At 36.0% G+C, this 22449-nt stretch overlaps 1 protein-coding gene across 1 annotated transcript; it reads left to right on the top strand.

The window, feature by feature from the left end:
* The first annotated feature begins 15114 nt into the window (after positions 1-15114).
* LOC139851999 (protein PMR5-like) lies at positions 15115-21580 on the top strand. The gene is made up of 5 exons (XM_071841219.1): positions 15115-15456; positions 15575-15746; positions 15931-16109; positions 20313-20471; positions 21099-21580. The coding sequence occupies exons 1-5, from the start codon at positions 15143-15145 to the stop codon at positions 21427-21429; spliced, it is 1155 nt and encodes a 384-aa protein (XP_071697320.1). The 5' UTR covers positions 15115-15142; the 3' UTR covers positions 21430-21580.
* The last annotated feature ends 869 nt before the right edge of the window (positions 21581-22449 follow it).

Here is a 22449-nt window from a genome sequence, read left to right as displayed (position 1 = left end):
ATCTAAGAATTAGGGAACAGACACCCTAATTGACGCGAATCCTAAAGATAGATCTATTGGGCCTAACAAACCCCATCCAAAGTACCGGATGCTTTAGTACTTCGAAATTTATATCATATCCGAAGGGTGTCCCGGAATGATGGGGATATTCTTATATATGCATCTTGTTATTGTCGGTTACCAGGTGTTCACCATATGAATGATTTTTATCTCTATGTATGGGATGTGTATTGAAATATGAAATCTTGTGGTCTATTGTTACGATTTGATATATATAGGTTAAACCTATAACTCACCAACATTTTTGTTGACGTTTAAAGCATGTTTATTCTCAGGTGAATATTAAGAGCTTCCGCTGTTGCATACTAAAATAAGGACAAGATTTGGAGTCCATGTTTGTATGATATTGTGTAAAAACTGCATTCAAGAAACTGATTTCGATGTAACATATTTGTATTGTAAACCATTATGTAATGGTCGTGTGTAAACAGGATATTTTAGATTATCATTATTTGATAATCTACGTAAAGCTTTTTAAACCTTTATTTATGAAATAAAGGTTATGGTTTGTTTTAAAAATGAATGCAGTCTTTGAAAAACGTCTCATATAGAGGTCAAAACCTCGCAACGAAATCAATTAATATGGAACGTTTTTAATCAATAAGAACGGGACATTTCAGTTGGTATCCGAGCGTTGGTCTTAGAGAACCAGAAAATTTGCATTAGTGTGTCTTATCGAGTTTGTTAGGATGCATTAGTGAGTCTGGACTTCGACCGTGTTTTCTTTAAAAATGATTGCTTAACATTTTTGTTGGAAACTATATATTTTTAACATATGAATATTATGTGATATATTAATCTCTTAACGTGTTTGATATTATGTGATAGATGTCTACCTCTAGAACAAGTCCCATTGACTCACCTAATAATAATGAAGAGTCAAATGTAAATTGGAATGATTTGTGGACTGATTCACAAGTTCCCGAAGAGGAACCGGAAGAAGAGTCGGAACCGGAAGAAGAATCGGAACCGGAAGAAAAATCGGAACCGGATGAAGAAATAGAACCGGTGGGGGAAATAATAAAACGGTTAAGTAAAAGAAAATCCTCAACCAACCGACCAAAGTTAATTATGGTCAATGGTGTTTCCGCCAAGGAAGCAAAATATTGGGAGGATTACCAATTCTCCGATGAATCGGATTCCGACGAGAATTCCGATGATGTTATAGAAATTACCCCAACTGAATTTAAAAAGGCAAAAGAAAATAATAAGGGAAAGGGCATAAAAATAGAGAAATCTAATTCCAACCCCGATGAACTTTATATGTATCGTCAACCCCCGAAGTCCTTAAGTTGTAACAATGACCCGGGAACCTCTAAACCACCAGGTTTTTCTAAACCAATGTGGACAACGACGGCTCGTATTAGGGGAACATCATATATCCCTAGAAACTTGGCAAAACGAACCAAAACCGAAGAAGAAGAAACGAGCGAGTCGGAATAAGATAGTTGTATTCGTGTGGTGTAATATATGTAATATAGTGTTCTTATGCTTTATGATATATGTAAAAATTGCTTGTATTAATAAGTATTTTTTTATGAAACTAACTCTTGTCTATTTTACAGTTTAAAAACACAAAATGGATAGACAACCCAATATTTTAAGAGACCTACCCGGAGACATGATTGATGAAATCTTGTCTAGAGTCGGCCAGAATTCTTCGGCACAACTATTTAAGGCGAGATCAGTTTGTAAGACATTCGAAGAACGTTCCAAGAATGTCTTGGTTTATAAGAGACTTTCGTTTGAAAGATGGGGGATATCACATTGGGAAACCCATAAGTTACGATGTGTTTACTTTGACGCATATATTGCGGGGAACCCAAATGCTATTTTACGCAACGGGTTAAGAAATTATTTTGACTCAATATATCCGAATATTGGACTTCGTGATTTAGAAAAAGCGGCTAACATGCAACATAAAGAAGCATGTTATGCTTACGGATTAGTAATGTTCGCTTCTCACCAAAGTGAGAACAAGAACATCGGGCTACAACTATTAAACAAAACGTTTCCACAAGTGACGGAGTCGGTAATTGGGGTAAGAAATGAGGTTTTTAGATTATTACGGGACTGTTGGACATTACGTAACCCTCGTCCCTTTGATGACGTTACAACACGCTGTCTTATCAACGGCCATAACGGTTATGTTGCACAAGACCAAGGATGGGAAGTAGTCCTAGTAAAACCAGAATGCATGACTTGTTTCTGGACGTATGAATTACGTGTCTTTATTGCCTTTGCCGAACGACTTGTGTACTAGCTAGAATTGTCTTCACAACTATCTTGTATCAAAGTTATTGTGTGCTATATTTCATGCTTTATGTAAAATAAGCGGTATTGTAAGTTTGTAAAATATTGTATAAAAGTTTGAACGCGAAATATTATTACAATCAGTTTTTCATATAGAATTGTAGTAGTTGAATTGTATATTAGCTACTAAGTATGAACTTAACGGGTAGGTACTACCCGAATTTAAACTTATAAAACGCTAATATGAAGAAAAAGCTTTTATAAATGAGTTCATATTATGCTACGAAATACTATTAACTACTCTTAATATTCTGTATGATTAACTTGTTCCATTTAACTATTTTGAAGGAAATGGCACCGACTACTCGACACACCGTGAATATGAATGAAGAGGAATTCCGTACTTTTCTAGCTTCAAACATAGCCGCAGTACAGGCTGCGCTACATACCAACAATAACCTTGGATCTAGCAGTACAGGAAATCGTGTAGGATGCACCTACAAAGAATTCACTGCCTGCAAACCTTTGGAATTTGATGGAACCGAAGGACCGATCGGATTGAAACGGTGGACCGAGAAGGTTGAATCGGTGTTTGCCATAAGTAAGTGTACTGAAGAGGACAAAGTGAAGTACGCTACGCATACCTTCACAGGTTCTGCGTTAACATGGTGGAATACCTATCTAGAGCAAGTGGGACAAGATGATGCGTACGCACTACCGTGGTCAGCATTCAAGCACTTGATGAACGAGAAGTACCGTCCCAGAACCGAGGTCAATAAGCTCAAGACAGAACTTAGAGGGTTACGAACCCAAGGATTTGATATTACCACGTACGAAAGACGATTCACAGAATTGTGCCTATTGTGTCCGGGAGCATTCGAAGATGAGGAAGAGAAGATCGACGCGTTTGTGAAAGGATTACCGGAAAGAATCCAAGAAGATATAAGTTCACACGAGCCCGCCTCCATACAACAGGCATGTAGAATGGCTCACAAACTAGTGAACCAGATTGAAGAAAGAATTAAAGAACAGACTGCTGAAGAGGCCAATGTGAAGCAAGTCAAAAGAAAGTGGGAGGAAAACGGTGATAAGAATCACCAATACAACAACAACAGTAATTACAACAATAATCGCAACAATTATCCCAACAATCGCAACATCAATCGCAACTACAACAAACGGCCCAACAACAACAACAACAACAACAACAACAGCAACTACAACAATCATCCCAACAACAATAATAACCGCAACAACAACAACAATCAGAAGCAGCTATGCCAAAGGTGTGAAAAGAATCACTCGGGGTTCTGCACCAAATTTTGCAACAAGTGTAAAAGAAATGGTCATAGCGCGGCGAAGTGTGAGGTCTACGGACCAGGGGCTAATAGAACGAAAGGAACAAATGGTGTCGGAACGAGTAATGACGGAGCAAGTAGTGTCGGAGCAAGTTATGCCAATGTAGTTTGTTATAAATGTGGAAAACCAGGCCACATTATTAGAAATTGCCCGAACCAGGAGAACACGAATGGACAAGGCCGTGGAAGAGTTTTCAATATTAATGCGATAGAGGCACAGGAAGACCCGGAGCTTGTTACGGGTACGTTTCTTATTGACAATAAATCTGCTTACGTTTTATTTGATTCGGGTGCGGATAGAAGCTATATGAGTAGAGATTTTTGTGCTAAATTAAGTTGTCCATTGACGCCTTTGGATAGTAAATTTTTACTCGAATTAGCAAATGGTAAATTAATTTCAGCAGATAATATATGTCGGAATCGAGAAATTAAACTGGTTAGCGAAACATTTAAGATTAATTTGATACCAGTAGAGTTAGGGAGTTTTGATGTGATAATCGGTATGGACTGGTTGAAAGAAGTGAAAGCGGAGATCGTTTGTTACAAAAATGCAATTCGCATTATACGAGAAAAAGGAAAACCCTTAATGGTGTACGGAGAAAAGGACAACACGAAGCTACATCTTATTAGTAATTTGAAGGCACAAAAACTAATAAGAAAAGGTTGCTATGCTGTTCTAGCACACGTCGAGAAAGTACAAACTGAAGAAAAGAGCATCAATGATGTTCCCATTGCAAAAGAATTTCCCGATGTATTTCCGAAAGAATTACCGGGATTACCCCCACATCGATCCGTTGAATTTCAAATAGATCTTGTACCAGGAGCTGCACCAATAGCTCGTGCTCCTTACAGACTCGCACCCAGCGAGATGAAAGAACTGCAAAGCCAATTACAAGAACTTTTAGAGCGTGATTTCATTCGACCAAGCACATCACCGTGGGGAGCTCCTGTTTTGTTTGTCAAGAAGAAAGATGGTACATTCAGGTTGTGTATCGACTACCGAGAGTTGAACAAACTTACCATCAAGAACCGCTACCCACTACCGAGAATCGACGACTTATTTGATCAACTACAAGGCTCGTCTGTTTATTCAAAGATTGACTTACGTTCCGGGTATCATCAAATGCGGGTGAAAGAAGATGATATTCCAAAGACTGCTTTCAGAACACGTTACGGTCATTACGAGTTTATGGTCATGCCGTTTGGTTTAACTAATGCACCAGCTGTGTTCATGGACCTTATGAACCGAGTGTGTGGACCATACCTTGACAAGTTTGTCATTGTTTTCATTGATGACATACTTATTTACTCAAAGAATGACCAAGAACACGGTGAACATTTGAGAAAGGTGTTAGAAGTATTGAGGAAGGAAGAATTGTACGCTAAGTTTTCAAAGTGTGCATTTTGGTTGGAAGAAGTTCAATTCCTCGGTCACATAGTGAACAAAGAAGGTATTAAGGTGGATCCGGCAAAGATAGAAACTGTTGAAAAGTGGGAAACCCCGAAAACTCCGAAACACATACGCCAGTTTTTAGGACTAGCTGGTTACTACAGAAGGTTCATCCAAGACTTTTCCAGAATAGCAAAACCCTTGACTGCATTAACGCATAAAGGGAAGAAATTTGAATGGAATGATGAACAAGAGAAAGCGTTTCAGTTATTGAAGAAAAAGCTAACTACGGCACCTATATTGTCATTGCCTGAAGGGAATGATGATTTTGTGATTTATTGTGATGCATCAAAGCAAGGTCTCGGTTGTGTATTAATGCAACGAACGAAGGTGATTGCTTATGCGTCTAGACAATTGAAGATTCACGAACAAAATTATACGACGCATGATTTGGAATTAGGCGCGGTTGTTTTTGCATTAAAGACTTGGAGGCACTACTTATATGGGGTCAAAAGTATTATATATACCGACCACAAAAGTCTTCAACACATATTTAATCAGAAACAACTGAATATGAGGCAGCGTAGGTGGATTGAATTATTGAATGATTACGACTTTGAGATTCGTTACCACCCAGGGAAGGCAAATGTGGTAGCCGATGCCTTGAGCAGGAAGGACAGAGAACCCATTCGAGTAAAATCTATGAATATAATGATTCATAATAACATTACTACTCAAATAAAGGAGGCGCAACAAGGAGTTTTAAAAGAGGGAAATTTAAAGGATGAAATACCCAAAGGATCGGAGAAGCATCTTAATATTCGGGAAGACGGAACCCGGTATAGGGCTGAAAGGATTTGGGTACCAAAATTTGGAGATATGAGAGAAATGGTACTTAGAGAAGCTCATAAAACCAGATACTCAATACATCCTGGAACGGGGAAGATGTACAAGGATCTCAAGAAACATTTTTGGTGGCCGGGTATGAAAGCCGATGTTGCTAAATACGTAGGAGAATGTTTGACGTGTTCTAAGGTCAAAGCTGAGCATCAGAAACCATCAGGTCTACTTCAACAACCCGAAATCCCGGAATGGAAATGGGAAAACATTACCATGGATTTCATCACTAAATTGCCAAGGACTGCAAGTGGTTTTGATACTATTTGGGTAATAGTTGATCGTCTCACCAAATCAGCACACTTCCTACCAATAAGAGAAGATGACAAGATGGAGAAGTTAGCACGACTGTATTTGAAGGAAGTCGTCTCCAGACATGGAATACCAATCTCTATTATCTCTGATAGGGATGGCAGATTTATTTCAAGATTCTGGCAGACATTACAGCAAGCATTAGGAACTCGTCTAGACATGAGTACTGCCTATCATCCACAAACTGATGGGCAGAGCGAAAGGACGATACAAACGCTTGAAGACATGCTACGAGCATGTGTTATTGATTTCGGAAACAGTTGGGATCGACATCTACCGTTAGCAGAATTTTCCTACAACAACAGCTACCATTCAAGCATTGAGATGGCGCCGTTTGAAGCACTTTATGGTAGAAAGTGCAGGTCTCCGATTTGTTGGAGTGAAGTGGGGGATAGACAGATTACGGGTCCGGAGATTATACAAGAAACTACCGAGAAGATCATCCAAATTCAACAACGGTTGAAAACCGCCCAAAGTCGACAAAAGAGCTACGCTGACATTAAAAGAAAAGATATAGAATTTGAAATTGGAGAGATGGTCATGCTTAAAGTTGCACCTTGGAAAGGCGTTGTTCGATTTGGTAAACGAGGGAAATTAAATCCAAGGTATATTGGACCATTCAAGATTATTGATCGTGTCGGACCAGTAGCTTACCGACTAGAGTTACCTCAACAACTCGCGGCTGTACATAACACTTTCCACGTCTCGAATTTAAAGAAATGTTTTGCTAAAGAAGATCTCACTATTCCATTAGATGAAATCCAAATCAACGAAAAACTTCAATTCATCGAAGAACCCGTCGAAATAATGGATCGTGAGGTTAAAAGACTTAAGCAAAACAAGATACCAATTGTTAAGGTTCGATGGAATGCTCGTAGAGGACCCGAGTTCACCTGGGAGCGTGAAGATCAGATGAAGAAGAAATACCCGCATCTATTTCCAGAAGATTCGTCAACACCTTCAACAGCTTAAAATTTCGGGACGAAATTTATTTAACGGGTAGGTACTGTAGTGACCCGAACTTTTCCATGTTTATATATATTAATTGAGATTGATATTTACATGATTAAATGTTTCCAACATGTTAAGCAATCAAACTTGTTAAGACTTGATTAATTGAAATATGTTTCATATAGACAATTGACCACCCAAGTTGATCGGTGATTCACGAACGTTAAAACTTGTAAAAACTCTATGATGATATATATATGGATATATATATATATATATATAGTTAACATGATACTATGATAAGAAAACATATCATAAAGTATATTAACAATGAACTACATATGTAAAAACAAGACTACTAACTTAATGATTTTTAAACGAGACATATATGTAACGATTATCGTTGTAAAGACATTTAAGGTATATATATCATATTAAGAGATATTCATACATGATAATATCATGATAATATAATAATTTAAAATCTCATTTGATATTATAAACATTGAGTTAACAACATTTAACAAGATCGTTAACCTAAAGGTTTCAAAACAACACTTACATGTAACGACTAACGATGACTTAACGACTCAGTTAAAATGTATATACATGTAGTGTTTTAATATGTATTTATACACTTTTGAAAGACTTCAATAAACTTATCAAAATACTTCTACTTAAAAAAAATGCTTACAATTACATCCTCGTTCAGTTTCATCAACAATTCTACTCGTATGCACCCGTATTCGTACTCGTACAATACACAGCTTTTAGATGTATGTACTATTGGTATATACACTCCAATTATCAGCTCTTAGCAGCCCATGTGAGTCACCTAACACATGTGGGAACCATCATTTGGCAACTAGCATGAAATATCTCATAAAATTACAAAAATATGAGTAATCATTCATGACTTATTTACATGAAAACAAAATTACATATCCTTTATATCTAATCCATACACCAACGACCAAAAACACCTACAAACACTTTCATTCTTCAATTTTCTTCATCTAATTGATCTCTCTCAAGTTCTATCTTCAAGTTCTAAGTGTTCTTCATAAATTCCAAAAGTTCTAGTTTCATAAAATCAAGAATACTTTCAAGTTTGCTAGCTCACTTCCAATCTTGTAAGGTGATCATCCAACCTCAAGAAATCTTTGTTTCTTACAGTAGGTTATCATTCTAATACAAGGTAATAATCATATTCAAACTTTGGTTCAATTTCTATAACTATAACAATCTTATTTCAAGTGATGATCTTACTTGAACTTGTTTTCGTGTCATGATTCTGCTTCAAGAACTTCGAGCCATCCAAGGATCCATTGAAGCCAGATCCATTTTTCTCTTTTCCAGTAGGTTTATCCAAGGAAATTAAGGTAGTAATGATGTTCATAACATCATTCGATTCATACATATAAAGCTATCTTATTCGAAGGTTTAAACTTGTAATCACTAGAACATAGTTTAGTTAATTCTAAACTTGTTCGCAAACAAAAGTTAATCCTTCTAACTTGACTTTTAAAATCAACTAAACACATGTTCTATATCTATATGATATGCTAACTTAATGATTTAAAACCTGGAAACACGAAAAACACCGTAAAACCGGATTTACGCCGTCGTAGTAACACCGCGGGCTGTTTTGGGTTAGTTAATTAAAAACTATGATAAACTTTGATTTAAAAGTTGTTATTCTGAGAAAATGATTTTTATTATGAACATGAAACTATATCCAAAAATTATGGTTAAACTCAAAGTGGAAGTATGTTTTCTAAAATGGTCATCTAGACGTCGTTCTTTCGACTGAAATGACTACCTTTACAAAAACGACTTGTAACTTATTTTTCCGACTATAAACCTATACTTTTTCTGTTTAGATTCATAAAATAGAGTTCAATATGAAATCATAGCAATTTGATTCACTCAAAACGGATTTAAAATGAAGAAGTTATGGGTAAAACAAGATTGGATAATTTTTCTCATTTTAGCTACGTGAAAATTGGTAACAAATCTATTCCAACCATAACTTAATCAACTTGTATTGTATATTATGTAATCTTGAGATACCATAGACACGTATACAATGTTTCGACCTATCATGTCGACACATCTATATATATTTCGGAACAACCATAGACACTCTATATGTGAATGTTGGAGTTAGCTATACAGGGTTGAGGTTGATTCCAAAATATATATAGTTTGAGTTGTGATCAATACTGAGATACGTATACACTGGGTCGTGGATTGATTCAAGATAATATTTATCGATTTATTTCTGTACATCTAACTGTGGACAACTAGTTATAGGTTACTAACGAGGACAGCTGACTTAATAAACTTAAAACATCAAAATATATTAAAAGTGTTGTAAATATATTTTGAACATACTTTAATATATATGTATATATTGTTATAGGTTCGTGAATCAACAGTGGCCAAGTCTTAATTCCCGACGAAGTAAAAATCTGTGAAAGTGAGTTATAGTCCCACTTTTAAAATCTAATATTTTTGGGATGAGAATACATGCAGGTTTTATAAATGATTTACAAAATAGACACAAGTACGTGAAATTACATTCTATGGTTGAATTATCAAAATCGAATATGCCCCTTTTTATTAAGTCTGGTAATCTAAGAATTAGGGAACAGACACCCTAATTGACGCGAATCCTAAAGATAGATCTATTGGGCCTAACAAACCCCATCCAAAGTACCGGATGCTTTAGTACTTCGAAATTTATATCATATCCGAAGGGTGTCCCGGAATGATGGGGATATTCTTATATATGCATCTTGTTATTGTCGGTTACCAGGTGTTCACCATATGAATGATTTTTATCTCTATGTATGGGATGTGTATTGAAATATGAAATCTTGTGGTCTATTGTTACGATTTGATATATATAGGTTAAACCTATAACTCACCAACATTTTTGTTGACGTTTAAAGCATGTTTATTCTCAGGTGAATATTAAGAGCTTCCGCTGTTGCATACTAAAATAAGGACAAGATTTGGAGTCCATGTTTGTATGATATTGTGTAAAAACTGCATTCAAGAAACTGATTTCGATGTAACATATTTGTATTGTAAACCATTATGTAATGGTCGTGTGTAAACAGGATATTTTAGATTATCATTATTTGATAATCTACGTAAAGCTTTTTAAACCTTTATTTATGAAATAAAGGTTATGGTTTGTTTTAAAAATGAATGCAGTCTTTGAAAAACGTCTCATATAGAGGTCAAAACCTCGCAACGAAATCAATTAATATGGAACGTTTTTAATCAATAAGAACGGGACATTTCACGAAGTAGGTGACAAGTAAATCACCGGATTCGAACTCATTCAAGAAATAACCGTTAAGATCGTTCAAGTCCGAGAAGTGCTCAAGACGGCCCGTAGTCGCCAAAAGAGCTGTGCCGATGTTAGACGTAAGCCTATCGAATCTCAAGTGGGTAACCACGAAATGCTAAAAGTCGCACCTTGGAAAGGTGTAATCTGTTTTGGGAAAACGAAGGAAGTTAAATCAGCAATATTGATGCTTTTGAAATCTTGGGGCGTATTGGACCCGCTACATACCGTTTAGATCTTCCGACTCAATTAAGTTCCCGTTTATCCTACCTTAAAGATACCAAACTTAGAGAAGTGTCCTGCGGGACAGGAACTTGTTATTCTCTTAAATGAGCTTACTATTGATGACAAACTCCACTTCATAGGAAAACCGGTTGAAATTATGAAATCGTGAAAACCAAACCTTAAGACAACGTAAATCCCGACTGTCAAAGTTCGTGAGAATTCCCAAGGATGTATCTTCACTTATTCATGGAATTGACAATGTAAAGTCTCGAAGAAGAGACATCGACTATTGCTTCCAACTAAATTTCGGGACGAAATTTCTTTTAAGGTGTGGGTAATGTAACATCCCGCATTTTTTCGTTAATTTATTTTAACGCCCGTCTTTTTATTTTGATAATGTCATTCGTCTAGATTCGTATCCTCCATTAGCTAATGTTCTTAGTATTTTCGTTATTGAATTATAACATTTTCCCGTTTAGTCTCGTGTATTTTAAAATAATTCGTTTGGTTAATTCACGCACCCGCATCCGAATTCGAGGGACTAGTTTTGCTACTTGACCAAAGAGGTGACTAGTGGTTTACTAGTCAACCACTTCACCACACTCATTCATTCACCATCTCTTTCTCCTTTCTTACTTCCCTTTTTCTCTCAACTCACACAAACAAGGATTCATCATCTAATTCGGATCTAAGAAGCTCACAACAAATCCGACTACATATTCGTGATCCTCTCTTCATCCTCTACGTTTTGATACTAACTTCATATCGTTTGGGTAACTTTTTAAAAACACTAAATTTCTTGTTCTTGATCTTTTAAGCTTAAAAGTGTGTTAATTAGTGTCTTTAGCTCGAGTCTAACATGAATATATGATTTGTATGCTCGATCTTGATGTTTGGTGTAACTAGCATGAACTTGAAAAGTGTGTTTTAATCTTGAGTTTTGGATGATTATGTGTTGTTAGATGTTAAAAGTTCATGTTTTAATTGTGTTATTAGTATCATTAGCTTCATTTTGATGTGTAGGTTGATTAAGAAAACTTCAATAACATGATTATGAGTTTGTGAATTTTGGTTAGGGTTTGATAGACTTAAAATGAATTTTTGATGCCGTGAATGCTATGAAATGTTTCTAGTAGGTGTTTAGTTGCAATGTATGTTTCATTACCTTCAAAATGGCATACCATATGTGTAAATTAGATTCCCGAATCATCTTATCCATTTTGTGAACTTGAAACCTTGATAATGAACCTTTAATGATCACTTGATGAGAATTCGGTTATTGTAAATGATATTTTTGTGCGATGAAAAGTGTTTAGTTGTATTCCTCGTTAAATTACCTTTCCAACGATATAAGATACGTGTTTTGAATGTTTACGGTTCATTAGTTATGGTTGTTTGAAGTTGGATTCGTGCATTAAGTGTTCAAACTGCCCAGATTGCTGAACAGATACATGGAGCGGCGCTCCAATACCTTCAGTGGCGCTCCAAACCCGGCTGTCCAAAATTTCACTTTTTTGTTTAATTCTAACTATGCTACGCACCTCCGATTAACATGAAACTTGGCCAACATGCTTATATATGATTAAAAACCTCAGAAAAATAGTTCGGGACCTGACCCTAATGTGTTGACTTTTTCGTTGACTTTGATTTGACCAAAGTTGACTTTTATTCAAACTTAACCAAACACTTATGCAATCTTTCTAACATGCTTTTATACTTATATCTTGCATGAAACTTGACAATTTGATTCACATGCTATATAATCGAGTCGTAACGAGCCATAGGACTAATTGAACAACTTTGACCAATCGTGTTTACCGTTATTGATACAACCTACTTGTTTAGGTCAAGACTAGCAATTGTCCTTGCGCACGTTTACTTGTGAAGTACTTTATTACTCGTGCACTCAAGGTGAGATCATAGTCTCACTTTTACTCTTTTAAACTTACATTTGGGATGAGAAAACATAAACGTTTCGTTTTACAAAGTGAACACAAGTACGAAAACAAACATTCTACATACGAGTTAGAACAAAATCCTCAATTCGATTATCATTAGTTACACTTGCCGGGTGTAAGCGAGAACTTATGTTGTATGGTCATACGGGTTTGACAAACCCTCATTCAGACGGTTCGCTACCGTTATTGGATGAAAAATATTTTCGAGAAACAGTGTATGTTCTAACACTATTGTGATGGGGTTCTATGGATGAAAAGTTAAGCCTTGATAATTGGGTGCTCGTGATAACAAATTCTAGAATAGTTTACTATTATTTCAATGTTATAAATCTTGTGGTTCATTTGTACTTACTTACTTACTTAAACCTATGATTTCACCAACGTTTTCGTTGACAGATTTCTATGTTTTTCTCAGGTCCTTGAACGTTTTGTGATACATGCTTCCGCTCATTATTTTGATACTTGCATTGGATGTCGAGTATATATGCATACATGGAGCGTCTTTTGGCTACTTTTAAATTGTGTCGCATAAGTTTCTTTTGTACTTATAACGTTGTAACGTAACTTGTGGTTGAACTATTCTTGTAAACTTTGAAACAATCTTTACATTTGAAATGAATGCGATATATTTTTGGTCAAACGTTATTTTAAAGATTTATGACCACGTAACGGGACCTAAGCAGACGACGCCGTAAATGACGATTTTGTCAGGTCGCTACAAATTAAAGGTTGAATCGGGCTTGTGTTTAACAAACTTCCCTTAAACATATTCTTCGTCTGTTCCCAGGGTACACTGGTCCGAAGCAGCGTACTGCCGGATTTGAACACTTGTCTGAAAGGTAACCGGAACAGGGAGACCTTATTGAGGCTGAGAGAAAAACTAATTGTGCTTGTGCTTTTATTATTTGGTGTGTGTTTCTACGACCCTAAGACCTTTATTTATAGTGGAAACTAATATCTTTGGCTTCCTCCCACTTCCGATGTGGTACAAATGCAAAACTTTTTAGATTTTGCACCAAACTAGCAACTTTGAGATTCGATATCTCATTCACCTTTAATCCGTTTTGGACACTCCTTAGCTCGTTTTAAAGCCCTCATGACGTTAGAGACTACAAAACTCACTAACTAGTTACTAATATATGTCACTCGATCATATGATTATTTGTGTCCAAAATTTTGTGAAAACATACATTTTTCATTCAGTTTTCCAACATAGACCAAATTATGATTTTTATGAGAAAAAAGTAAGGCGCTATTATTACAAATGTTATTTATTATTTATTTAATTTTTGTTTCATTCTCACATACAATGTTAGAAAAACAATTTAAACAACTCTTACTTGTATTCATCAATAATTTTTTCTTATTCCCGTTTCTTTATAGTTTGTGATTGATAAATCATTGTTTTCGATTACCAGAGTAGGTGTGTCGATCTTGTATAGATTTGAGTAGTATCTTGTCTAGTTGAATTTGTAAGTTCCACCGTTTTATTATCATCTAAGGTTACATATTTTTGTGAACAATCTAAGCAATTATGTTTTCTTTCATTGAGTATGATCACATTCCATTATCGAAATTGGACTTCTTGCATATTTTGATTTGATCACAACTTTAATAATTGGATAAATGAAAAAAAAAATAATACTCTCTTAAGACCCACTATTTTGAAAGGACGTATATATTTACTCAAATATAAGCAAATTAATTTAGTTATTTTGTAACTATAATCTTGTTCACCTACTAGAAAGATCTGTTATTTTGCAAACTGAAATTTATTTTTGAAGATAGCAAGTCGTATACTTTATAAAGTTTGATAACTGAATATACGTCGATCATCGTATTGATTATTTATGTGAATTTAACATGCGGACTAAGAAAAATCTAATCAAATCACCTAGTCCCGTTAAGAAGAAAAATCGTAACCTAACTCCAATCATATTTTTGTTATTATAAAAAAGAAAAAAAAAGAAAAAACTCCAATCATATTAAATATAAAAAATCTAGTCTTGCTTTTTCTTAGAAAAAAAACTCCAATCATATAAGCAGAAGAAACAAAATGACTGTTTTTATCACGTTAGCTCATTAAAAAGTAAATAAAAATAAATATACTGGTTTCTTAAAAATCAAATATACTGTACAAGAGATTCTTTAATGTTATTGTTTCACATTGGATCTCAAAGAATACCAGAAATAAAATCCGACCCGATCCGACACACGTGAAAACAACCATTTCTTCACACTCTTCAACATCTACAACAAAAACTTAAAAAGACACACCTCCATACTGTGACTCTATATCAATAATTTCTCCCCCCAAAATTTTTAATTCTACAAAAAAAAAAAAAAAAACATTTTCTACTCTCATTAATCATCTCCCATGGCTTTTCAGTCCATATCACTTTCAATTTCTTTGATTTTGTTCTTCAATTTCAACTTACCTTCATCTTCTTACATGTTAGTTCACCATCTGCATAAAAATGAGCATAAAAATAATCATCACTTTGTACAAACCAACAATCACTCACAATGTTCTCTCTTCATGGGTTCATGGATCCACGACGATTCCTACCCGGTTTACCTTGCTTCTAACTGTCCCGTTATTGAGCCGGATTTTAATTGCCAAATGTACGGTCGACCCGATTCAGATTACCTCAAGTACAGGTGGAAACCAGCTAACTGTGAACTCCCTAGGTCAGAAAAAGTTAATCTTTTTATTATTATTATTATATTATATTTAATTTAATTTATATTTATTTTTATAATGTTGAAGGTTGTACCTCATGCATTGATAGTTGTGAGTTTGACTTAGGTTTGACGGTCTCCAGTTTTTGGAGAAAATGAAAGGGAAGAGTTTCATGTTTGTTGGAGACTCGTTAGGGCGAAACCAATGGGAGTCGTTGATTTGTCTGACGTGGTCATCTGTGCCACGTGTCGCTACACAAGTCATCAGAGGATATCCGCTTTCTACATTCAAGTTTTTGGTATGATTATTACTCGTACTATTATTTTAAGCTTGTTTTAAATAGATTATTCTCCAAATTCCGAATTGAATAGTTCATTAATGATAATTTTATATTTTTAGTTGAAAAGTGTAAATAAAGTTTCAGAATTGTAAAGTAGGTCCGTTGAGTAAGGGCGTTAATAATGGTTTGGTTTTTGGGGCAGGATTACGATGTAACGATGTCGTATTATAAAGCACAATATTTGGTGGATATAGATTCAATTGGAGGTCGAAGAGTGCTTAAATTGGAGGATATATCGGAGAATGGGCGGGCATGGAAGTCTGCTGATATTCTTATCTTTAACACCGGTCACTGGTGGAGCCACACAGGGGCAACCCAAGGGTTAGTATAATTAATTGTCACTTTTACGTTCTTGTTTATTTGTTAAATATTAATATTAATTAATATTAAATGACCATAATTTATACACCATGATGATGGTGCCAAATTTAAATTTGTTCTAAGTAGGTAATGCTAGTAACGAGGGAGAAGCTAGGATATATTCCTTGAGTGGTACAAAAATTGTTTTATTCTGTTATTCATTTTAGGGGTCAAAAGTTACAAAATATTTGAAGTATTCCAAATTTGTTTTACATAATTTGACACTTTTGAACAAGGTTGCAAAATTCGCTATTCGGGGATTAATCAGTGGGGACTTTGGAAAGGGTAATCGGAAATTCGAGGAATAATCGGATTGTACTCTATACATGCAAATATTAAATTTGAAAAATTATGTGTAAATATAGAAGAAAACCATAAACATAAATATAAATGTTAACATAATTCTCTAAAATTGTTCATTTTGTTCAAAAGACCTTTAATGTTTTAGTTTAAATTCATGTTACAATGTTGACCAATGTTGATTTTGATCGACTTTGATTACCAAATTCGATTTTGACCCATCAATCAACGTTGACCGATTAATTAAACAAATTTTAGAAAATCGGAACGGACTGCACTTAAATATGAGTAATCAAGAGTAATCGGGTTCTTTACAACAATGCTTTTGAAGGCATAGTTTTTTTTTTTTTTTTTTTTTTTTTTTTTTTTAACCTGGTATCTGTATGTGCTATGGAAACTGACTAATCCCCAGGCGATTGCAATCAGTCAGAGTCATCGCGGGTGAACATCTTAGGATTCAATCTTTGGGACCTTATTTTAACCCATATAGACCAAGTTTTTACAACTAGGTCACCACCTTGTGGTTGACATTTTATGAGTGTTACTTGATGATAATGATAGGTGATTAGTGTGCAAGTTGGATGATAAATTCTTGTATGAAAAAGTTAACCTAGATCGTTTACTTGCCATACTAACAAGGATTGGTGTTGTCCGTTCATAAACATAACACATGGGAGTAATCTAGTCTCTTTATCTTTCTCTCTCTAACGTTGGAAAGAATTGCAGTGCAATACCAAAACATTAGAAACATAACATGTTGTTTTGAGTGAAGAATATAAGAAATCATGTATTGAGATATTAAAAAAATTTAACAAAATAATTGGTGTTAATGGTTTAGGATGGTATAAATCAACGAAGAAATTAATTTTTTTTAATTTATTGTGATTGCAAGGGTTATTGGTGTTGCTCTTGTTGTACCAGTAAGTTGTTATTTCCAGAGATGAAAGGTATTCTCTATGAATAAATATATGGCAAATGATGGTGAGAGAGATAGGGCATAGTAATTGTAGGTAGGGGATAACAAAGTAGGCATTGCCCGAACGGTACCCCGGATATCCGACTTCATGGGTGCAAAACATCATAGGTTCGAATCTCGTTGGCGGCATTTCTGTCTGAGCCCCTGTCCTATGGCAGTTGCTCAGGGCGTGCTTCCCAAGGTGATTAGCCTGTCATATGACAGTTGTTCGGTGTAACATCCTTGACACGTGGAACGGATATGATCGAGTGGTGGGAACTCCTTTGGTGGCTCCCGTCAGTAACTCCTAACGTCGCTAGTCGGGCCCTTGTAGGGACTAATCGGCCAAGTCGGAGACTAGTCAAGAACTAGTTGGACGCTGATCAACTTTAACTTTGACTGTATTTGATCTAATTTGACCTTTTTTTGTCGATAAATCAGACTTTGAACTAACAAATCCGACTTCGACCGACTAAAATAGATTTTTGACAACTTTAACCAAATAAACCGCCAAGTAGGGGACTAAGCGTGTACTCTTTTTGTTCTTATATCGTATACACTCATCAATGTCATGCACATAACATCCGACCTTGAATAGACGCCTCCATTCAATGAATCAATCCGTGTGTCCACACCATATTATATGTTTTCTCATTACTTCTTTCACCATGAAATTCAACTTTAAGACTTTCGTCTTTTTTTTTTTCATTAATGAGAAGAACCTTCATCTGGAACAATAATTGGTCTTGCCGATATACAATTACAACATTCCTCTCATGTCCATTTCAGTCTTGGTCGGTAATCTTACAATTGCGTCTTAAATTTGGATAAACAGCCTCATTCAATGGCGACTCCACGATTATAACTTAATGGGGTCCCGAAATTTTTTTAAGTACTAAATATATTTGAATATTATTTTAGTGGTAGTTTACTTTTAAAAAATAAAAAATTTGAAAAACATATGGGTTCCAAGTAGTTAAACTTAGTGGTGTCCTGTACAATTTAAAAGGAAAACTATAAATTTGGAAAATATACGGGTCCTTCTGTTAAATTTAGTGGTGTCCCGTACAATTTAAAGAGTATTTTCTACTAAAAAATTCCAAACTAGTGGTGTCCCGTGACCCCACGGGCAGTGGCGGAAGCAGGATTTTTCTTCACCGGGGGCGAATTTTTGTTTTAAAACCGTAGCAGCTTTTTTGGGCAAAATACGGAGTTTTTGGGACAAAAATTGGAGGTTTTTAGGCAAAATTTTGAGGTTTTTGGATAAAATTTGAAGGTTTGTGGGCAAAATTTGAAGGTTTTGGGGCAAAATTTAGAGAATTGTGGGCAAAATTTGAAGGTTTGAGGCAAAATATGTAGGTTTTGGGGCAAATGGCTTTTGGGTTTGGGGCAAATGGCTTTTGGGTTTGGGGCAAAATGAAAAAAATCCAAATTTTTACACTAAAATTTCGAAATCGACTGGGGGCGGGCGCCCCCCCTGCCCCCCCTCTAAATTCGCCCCTGCCCACGGGCTTAACACTAAACTCGCCACTGGCCTCATTACAACAAAAGAGATTTTCACTTCTGATACTAATCAGGTTCAACAGTCAGTTTAAAAAAAATACTTTGGCAGTGAAGCATGGTTGGTCATTAGACACAAAAATCACTATTTCTTTTTGCCTGTTTGTTGGTTGTTGCACCAACTCTGATATCTGCATGGGCTTCCATTTTTTCGAGCTGATGATGTGAACTAGAGATTTTCATTTATTAAGATGCTTGATCAGCGACGTGCTTATCAATTGATATCTTCATCTTACACATTTTCTTACTTACTTGACACGCCCCGTTATCAGATACTTCGCTTCTGCCACACACTTACCAAAACACAATATGATGCCCACGATACGTGCAACGCTAAAATCATTCAATTCAACACACACACACACACATTCAATATTTGGAATTAATGAAGCTATCAATAATTCCGATCTTCCGTGTTTGTTCATCAATCCTGCCAATTGTTCATCGTCTCCACAAAGCATCAAATATTCTTGCTTCTTTAATGTTATTAAGTTCGGCTTGTTGCTCTTAGCAGTCACATGAGACAGTCGGTCTGCATACAAACTCTGCATAGCGATACTAAAAGTGGATCCACTCGCTGGGTTTGCTCTTGCTATACCTAGAATACAAACGCCTCTATAAATTGTCTACTTAGCTGACCCGATTTATGGATCTTTGGCAGATCTGTTACCAGCTCAAATTGGTGTGAATGCATAAGTTATTATTATATTAAAGGGTTAAAGCCAAAAATAGGCTACAAACTTACACAAATGTACCGATGTCACCCACAAACCCATTTTCGTCCTACTATCGCCTACAAACTTATAAAAAATGTGCTAATATAAACAAAATACTTTTTTTAACCGTCAACCAAAATGGTTGATTACGTGGCTTCAAGTAGTCATGACACGTTGATGATACATCGAAACAGAAACTGAAAGTATATGGGCGACATCGTAACACAACTGAAAGTATATGGGCGACATCAGGACATATAAAATGAATAAAAAAAGTTAAATAATTAACTTTACCGGTTCAATAGGTAACCGGTTACGAAATGTTAACATCAGCACATTTATTATAAGTTTGTAGCCTTGTAGGCAACAGTAGGACGTAAATGGGTTTGTGGGCGATATCGGTACATTTGTGTAAGTTTGTAGTCTATTTTTGGCTTTAACCCTATATTAAATAGTGTTAACTTGCTTTCGATTAAAGGCCAAAATACTTTCTGTTTAATCCTGGTTAATGTATGTATTAGTTCATAGATAATACATTAATTGTACAATATTGTACTGTATGTCATTAAAACAAGTTTGTACTTCCAATGTACATGCTTAGGTTTTATATTTATTTACATTTACATGATGCAGGTGGGACGTGATGGAATCCGGTGGGTCACTCTACCAAGACATGGATCGTATGGCCGCAATGGAAACTGCTGTGAGGACGTGGGGTCGGTGGGTCGATTCCAATATCGACACTACTAAAACCAGAGTTTTTTTCCAGTCTTTCTCACCTACTCATTACAAGTAACTATGCATCCTTCTGACATAACTCTATACACATCATCTGAGATATAAGAATAATAATGCGTTACTATGTTACAAGCATAGTTTTGTTTATGAACCAGCCTACTTATTATATAGCAATTGTACATCATAATTGTAGGTTTTTACAAGGTTGCAAATCTTGCTACTCGGTTGAAAACTTGCAGCATTCGGCAACTCAAAGAGTACCTGGATTGTTGACCAAATTTGACTTTGACTGATTTTGACCAAGTTTTGACCAATTTTCTAAGTATTCCTGAGTTTTGACTAAATTTTTTGAGTTATCCGAAGTTTGACCAAGTTTTGACAGAGTTTGATTACTCAACTCGGAGCTCTTCAAAACCGAGTACTCGGCGAGTAATTTCGAGATTTGCGACCCTGGGTTTTCATTTTCTTAAATATCTTGTAAGCCCAACTTAAAACATGTTTTCTGATTTTCCATTTTCCTAGGAGTTTTTATGGGAGTTTTTCAAATATAAACGCACCCAAAGGGTCTACATTGCATTCTTAAAGTAGATAGTTGGAGTTTTCTTAAATTATCACTTGAAGTTAACATACTTATAGTTACTTAGTTGCTAAATATTTAAATTTACATAAAAAAATTTGCAGTCCTGAGGAATGGAGCGGAGGAGCGGCAACAGTCAGTAAGAGCTGCTATGGTGAGACATCTCCAGTGGGCGCGTCCGCATTCTCGAGAGTGTACCCAAACGAGATGAAGGTGGTGGATACCGTTTTACAAGAAATGCGGACCCCAGTTTACGTACTTGACATCACAACACTTTCAGCTATGAGAAAAGACGCTCACCCGTCAATTTATAGTGGAGATACAAGTACCGGTCAAAAGGCTAACCCTAATGGTACTCCTGATTGCACCCATTGGTGTCTGCCCGGACTACCCGACACATGGAACCAACTCTTTTACACTGCCTTGTTCTTTTGAAACTGAACTGTCCTGTTTTTGGGTTATGATTGTTTTGTAGTTGGGTACCAATTTAGAGTCACAATCTTGGATTAGGGTAGGTTAATTTATTGCTGTTTCACTTAACAAAATGTACCATTGACAAACCACTTTTATTAATTATTATTATACACGTGGGGTTGATGAAACGTTGACCCTTTGTATCGATACTATAAAGTGTTCTAGCTTTGAATCGTGTCTCACTTGTTACATGAACGACGTAGGCTCTTCCTGAAGGGTCAAGATTTTCGGACCAACCGGTCCAGCTCTGACTCATCTGAGTGTCGATACTCATTGTGACATTGATGAAATCGTTATCCAGAAAAGGCACTCGTGCTTTCAATTCCCAAGCTGACGCTGAGTTTCTTTCTCTTGAGCTATCATAACGATGAACAGTTTTTATCTAAGACAGCATTAGCATATGAAATAATAACTCAAAACATCTAGTCCTTTAGTTATGACCTCACGCTACGGGCTCACACCAGGACATTTTGTTGAACCGCAACGCCCACAATGGACACTGTGGGGCCGGTGTGGTCTCTATCGTTGTACTGTTGTGGGGACGAACAACGATCTCGACAACGGATATAAGAGGCATGTGGCGCAATCTGGTTGGCTGGTAAACATGTTGATTGAATTCAAACAAGGACTATCCTTTGAGATTTTTATAATTTCTTTTTCTAAATAAACACATATTCTATATCTTACCAACGACCATGTGGTCCAACGGTACCTGTCCCTTTGAACCTAGGGCCCCATGTGTAGAAGCTTGAAAGAACAACCGGCGCAAGTTCGAGTCCCGGGGGATCATAATTTACCTTTGACTCTCGGGTATGCCTTCGTGACGCTGCATCAGCTTGCCTTGTGCATACGCTGATCCCCTTGTACGTTGGGTCTATCACATGCCCTTGGAAGATGCCTTCGGGTTAGACTCTTGCCTGTCACACATGGGATTCTTTGGTGGAGGTGATTTACAGACATCCGACTCTTACGGGATGAGTT

The sequence above is a fragment of the Rutidosis leptorrhynchoides genome, chromosome 6 (genome assembly GCF_046630445.1).
Source record: "Rutidosis leptorrhynchoides isolate AG116_Rl617_1_P2 chromosome 6, CSIRO_AGI_Rlap_v1, whole genome shotgun sequence".
Taxonomy (NCBI): domain Eukaryota; kingdom Viridiplantae; phylum Streptophyta; class Magnoliopsida; order Asterales; family Asteraceae; genus Rutidosis; species Rutidosis leptorrhynchoides.
The sequence above is the reverse complement of the archived record's forward strand: the minus strand, read 5'-3'. Positions and strand labels throughout refer to the sequence as shown.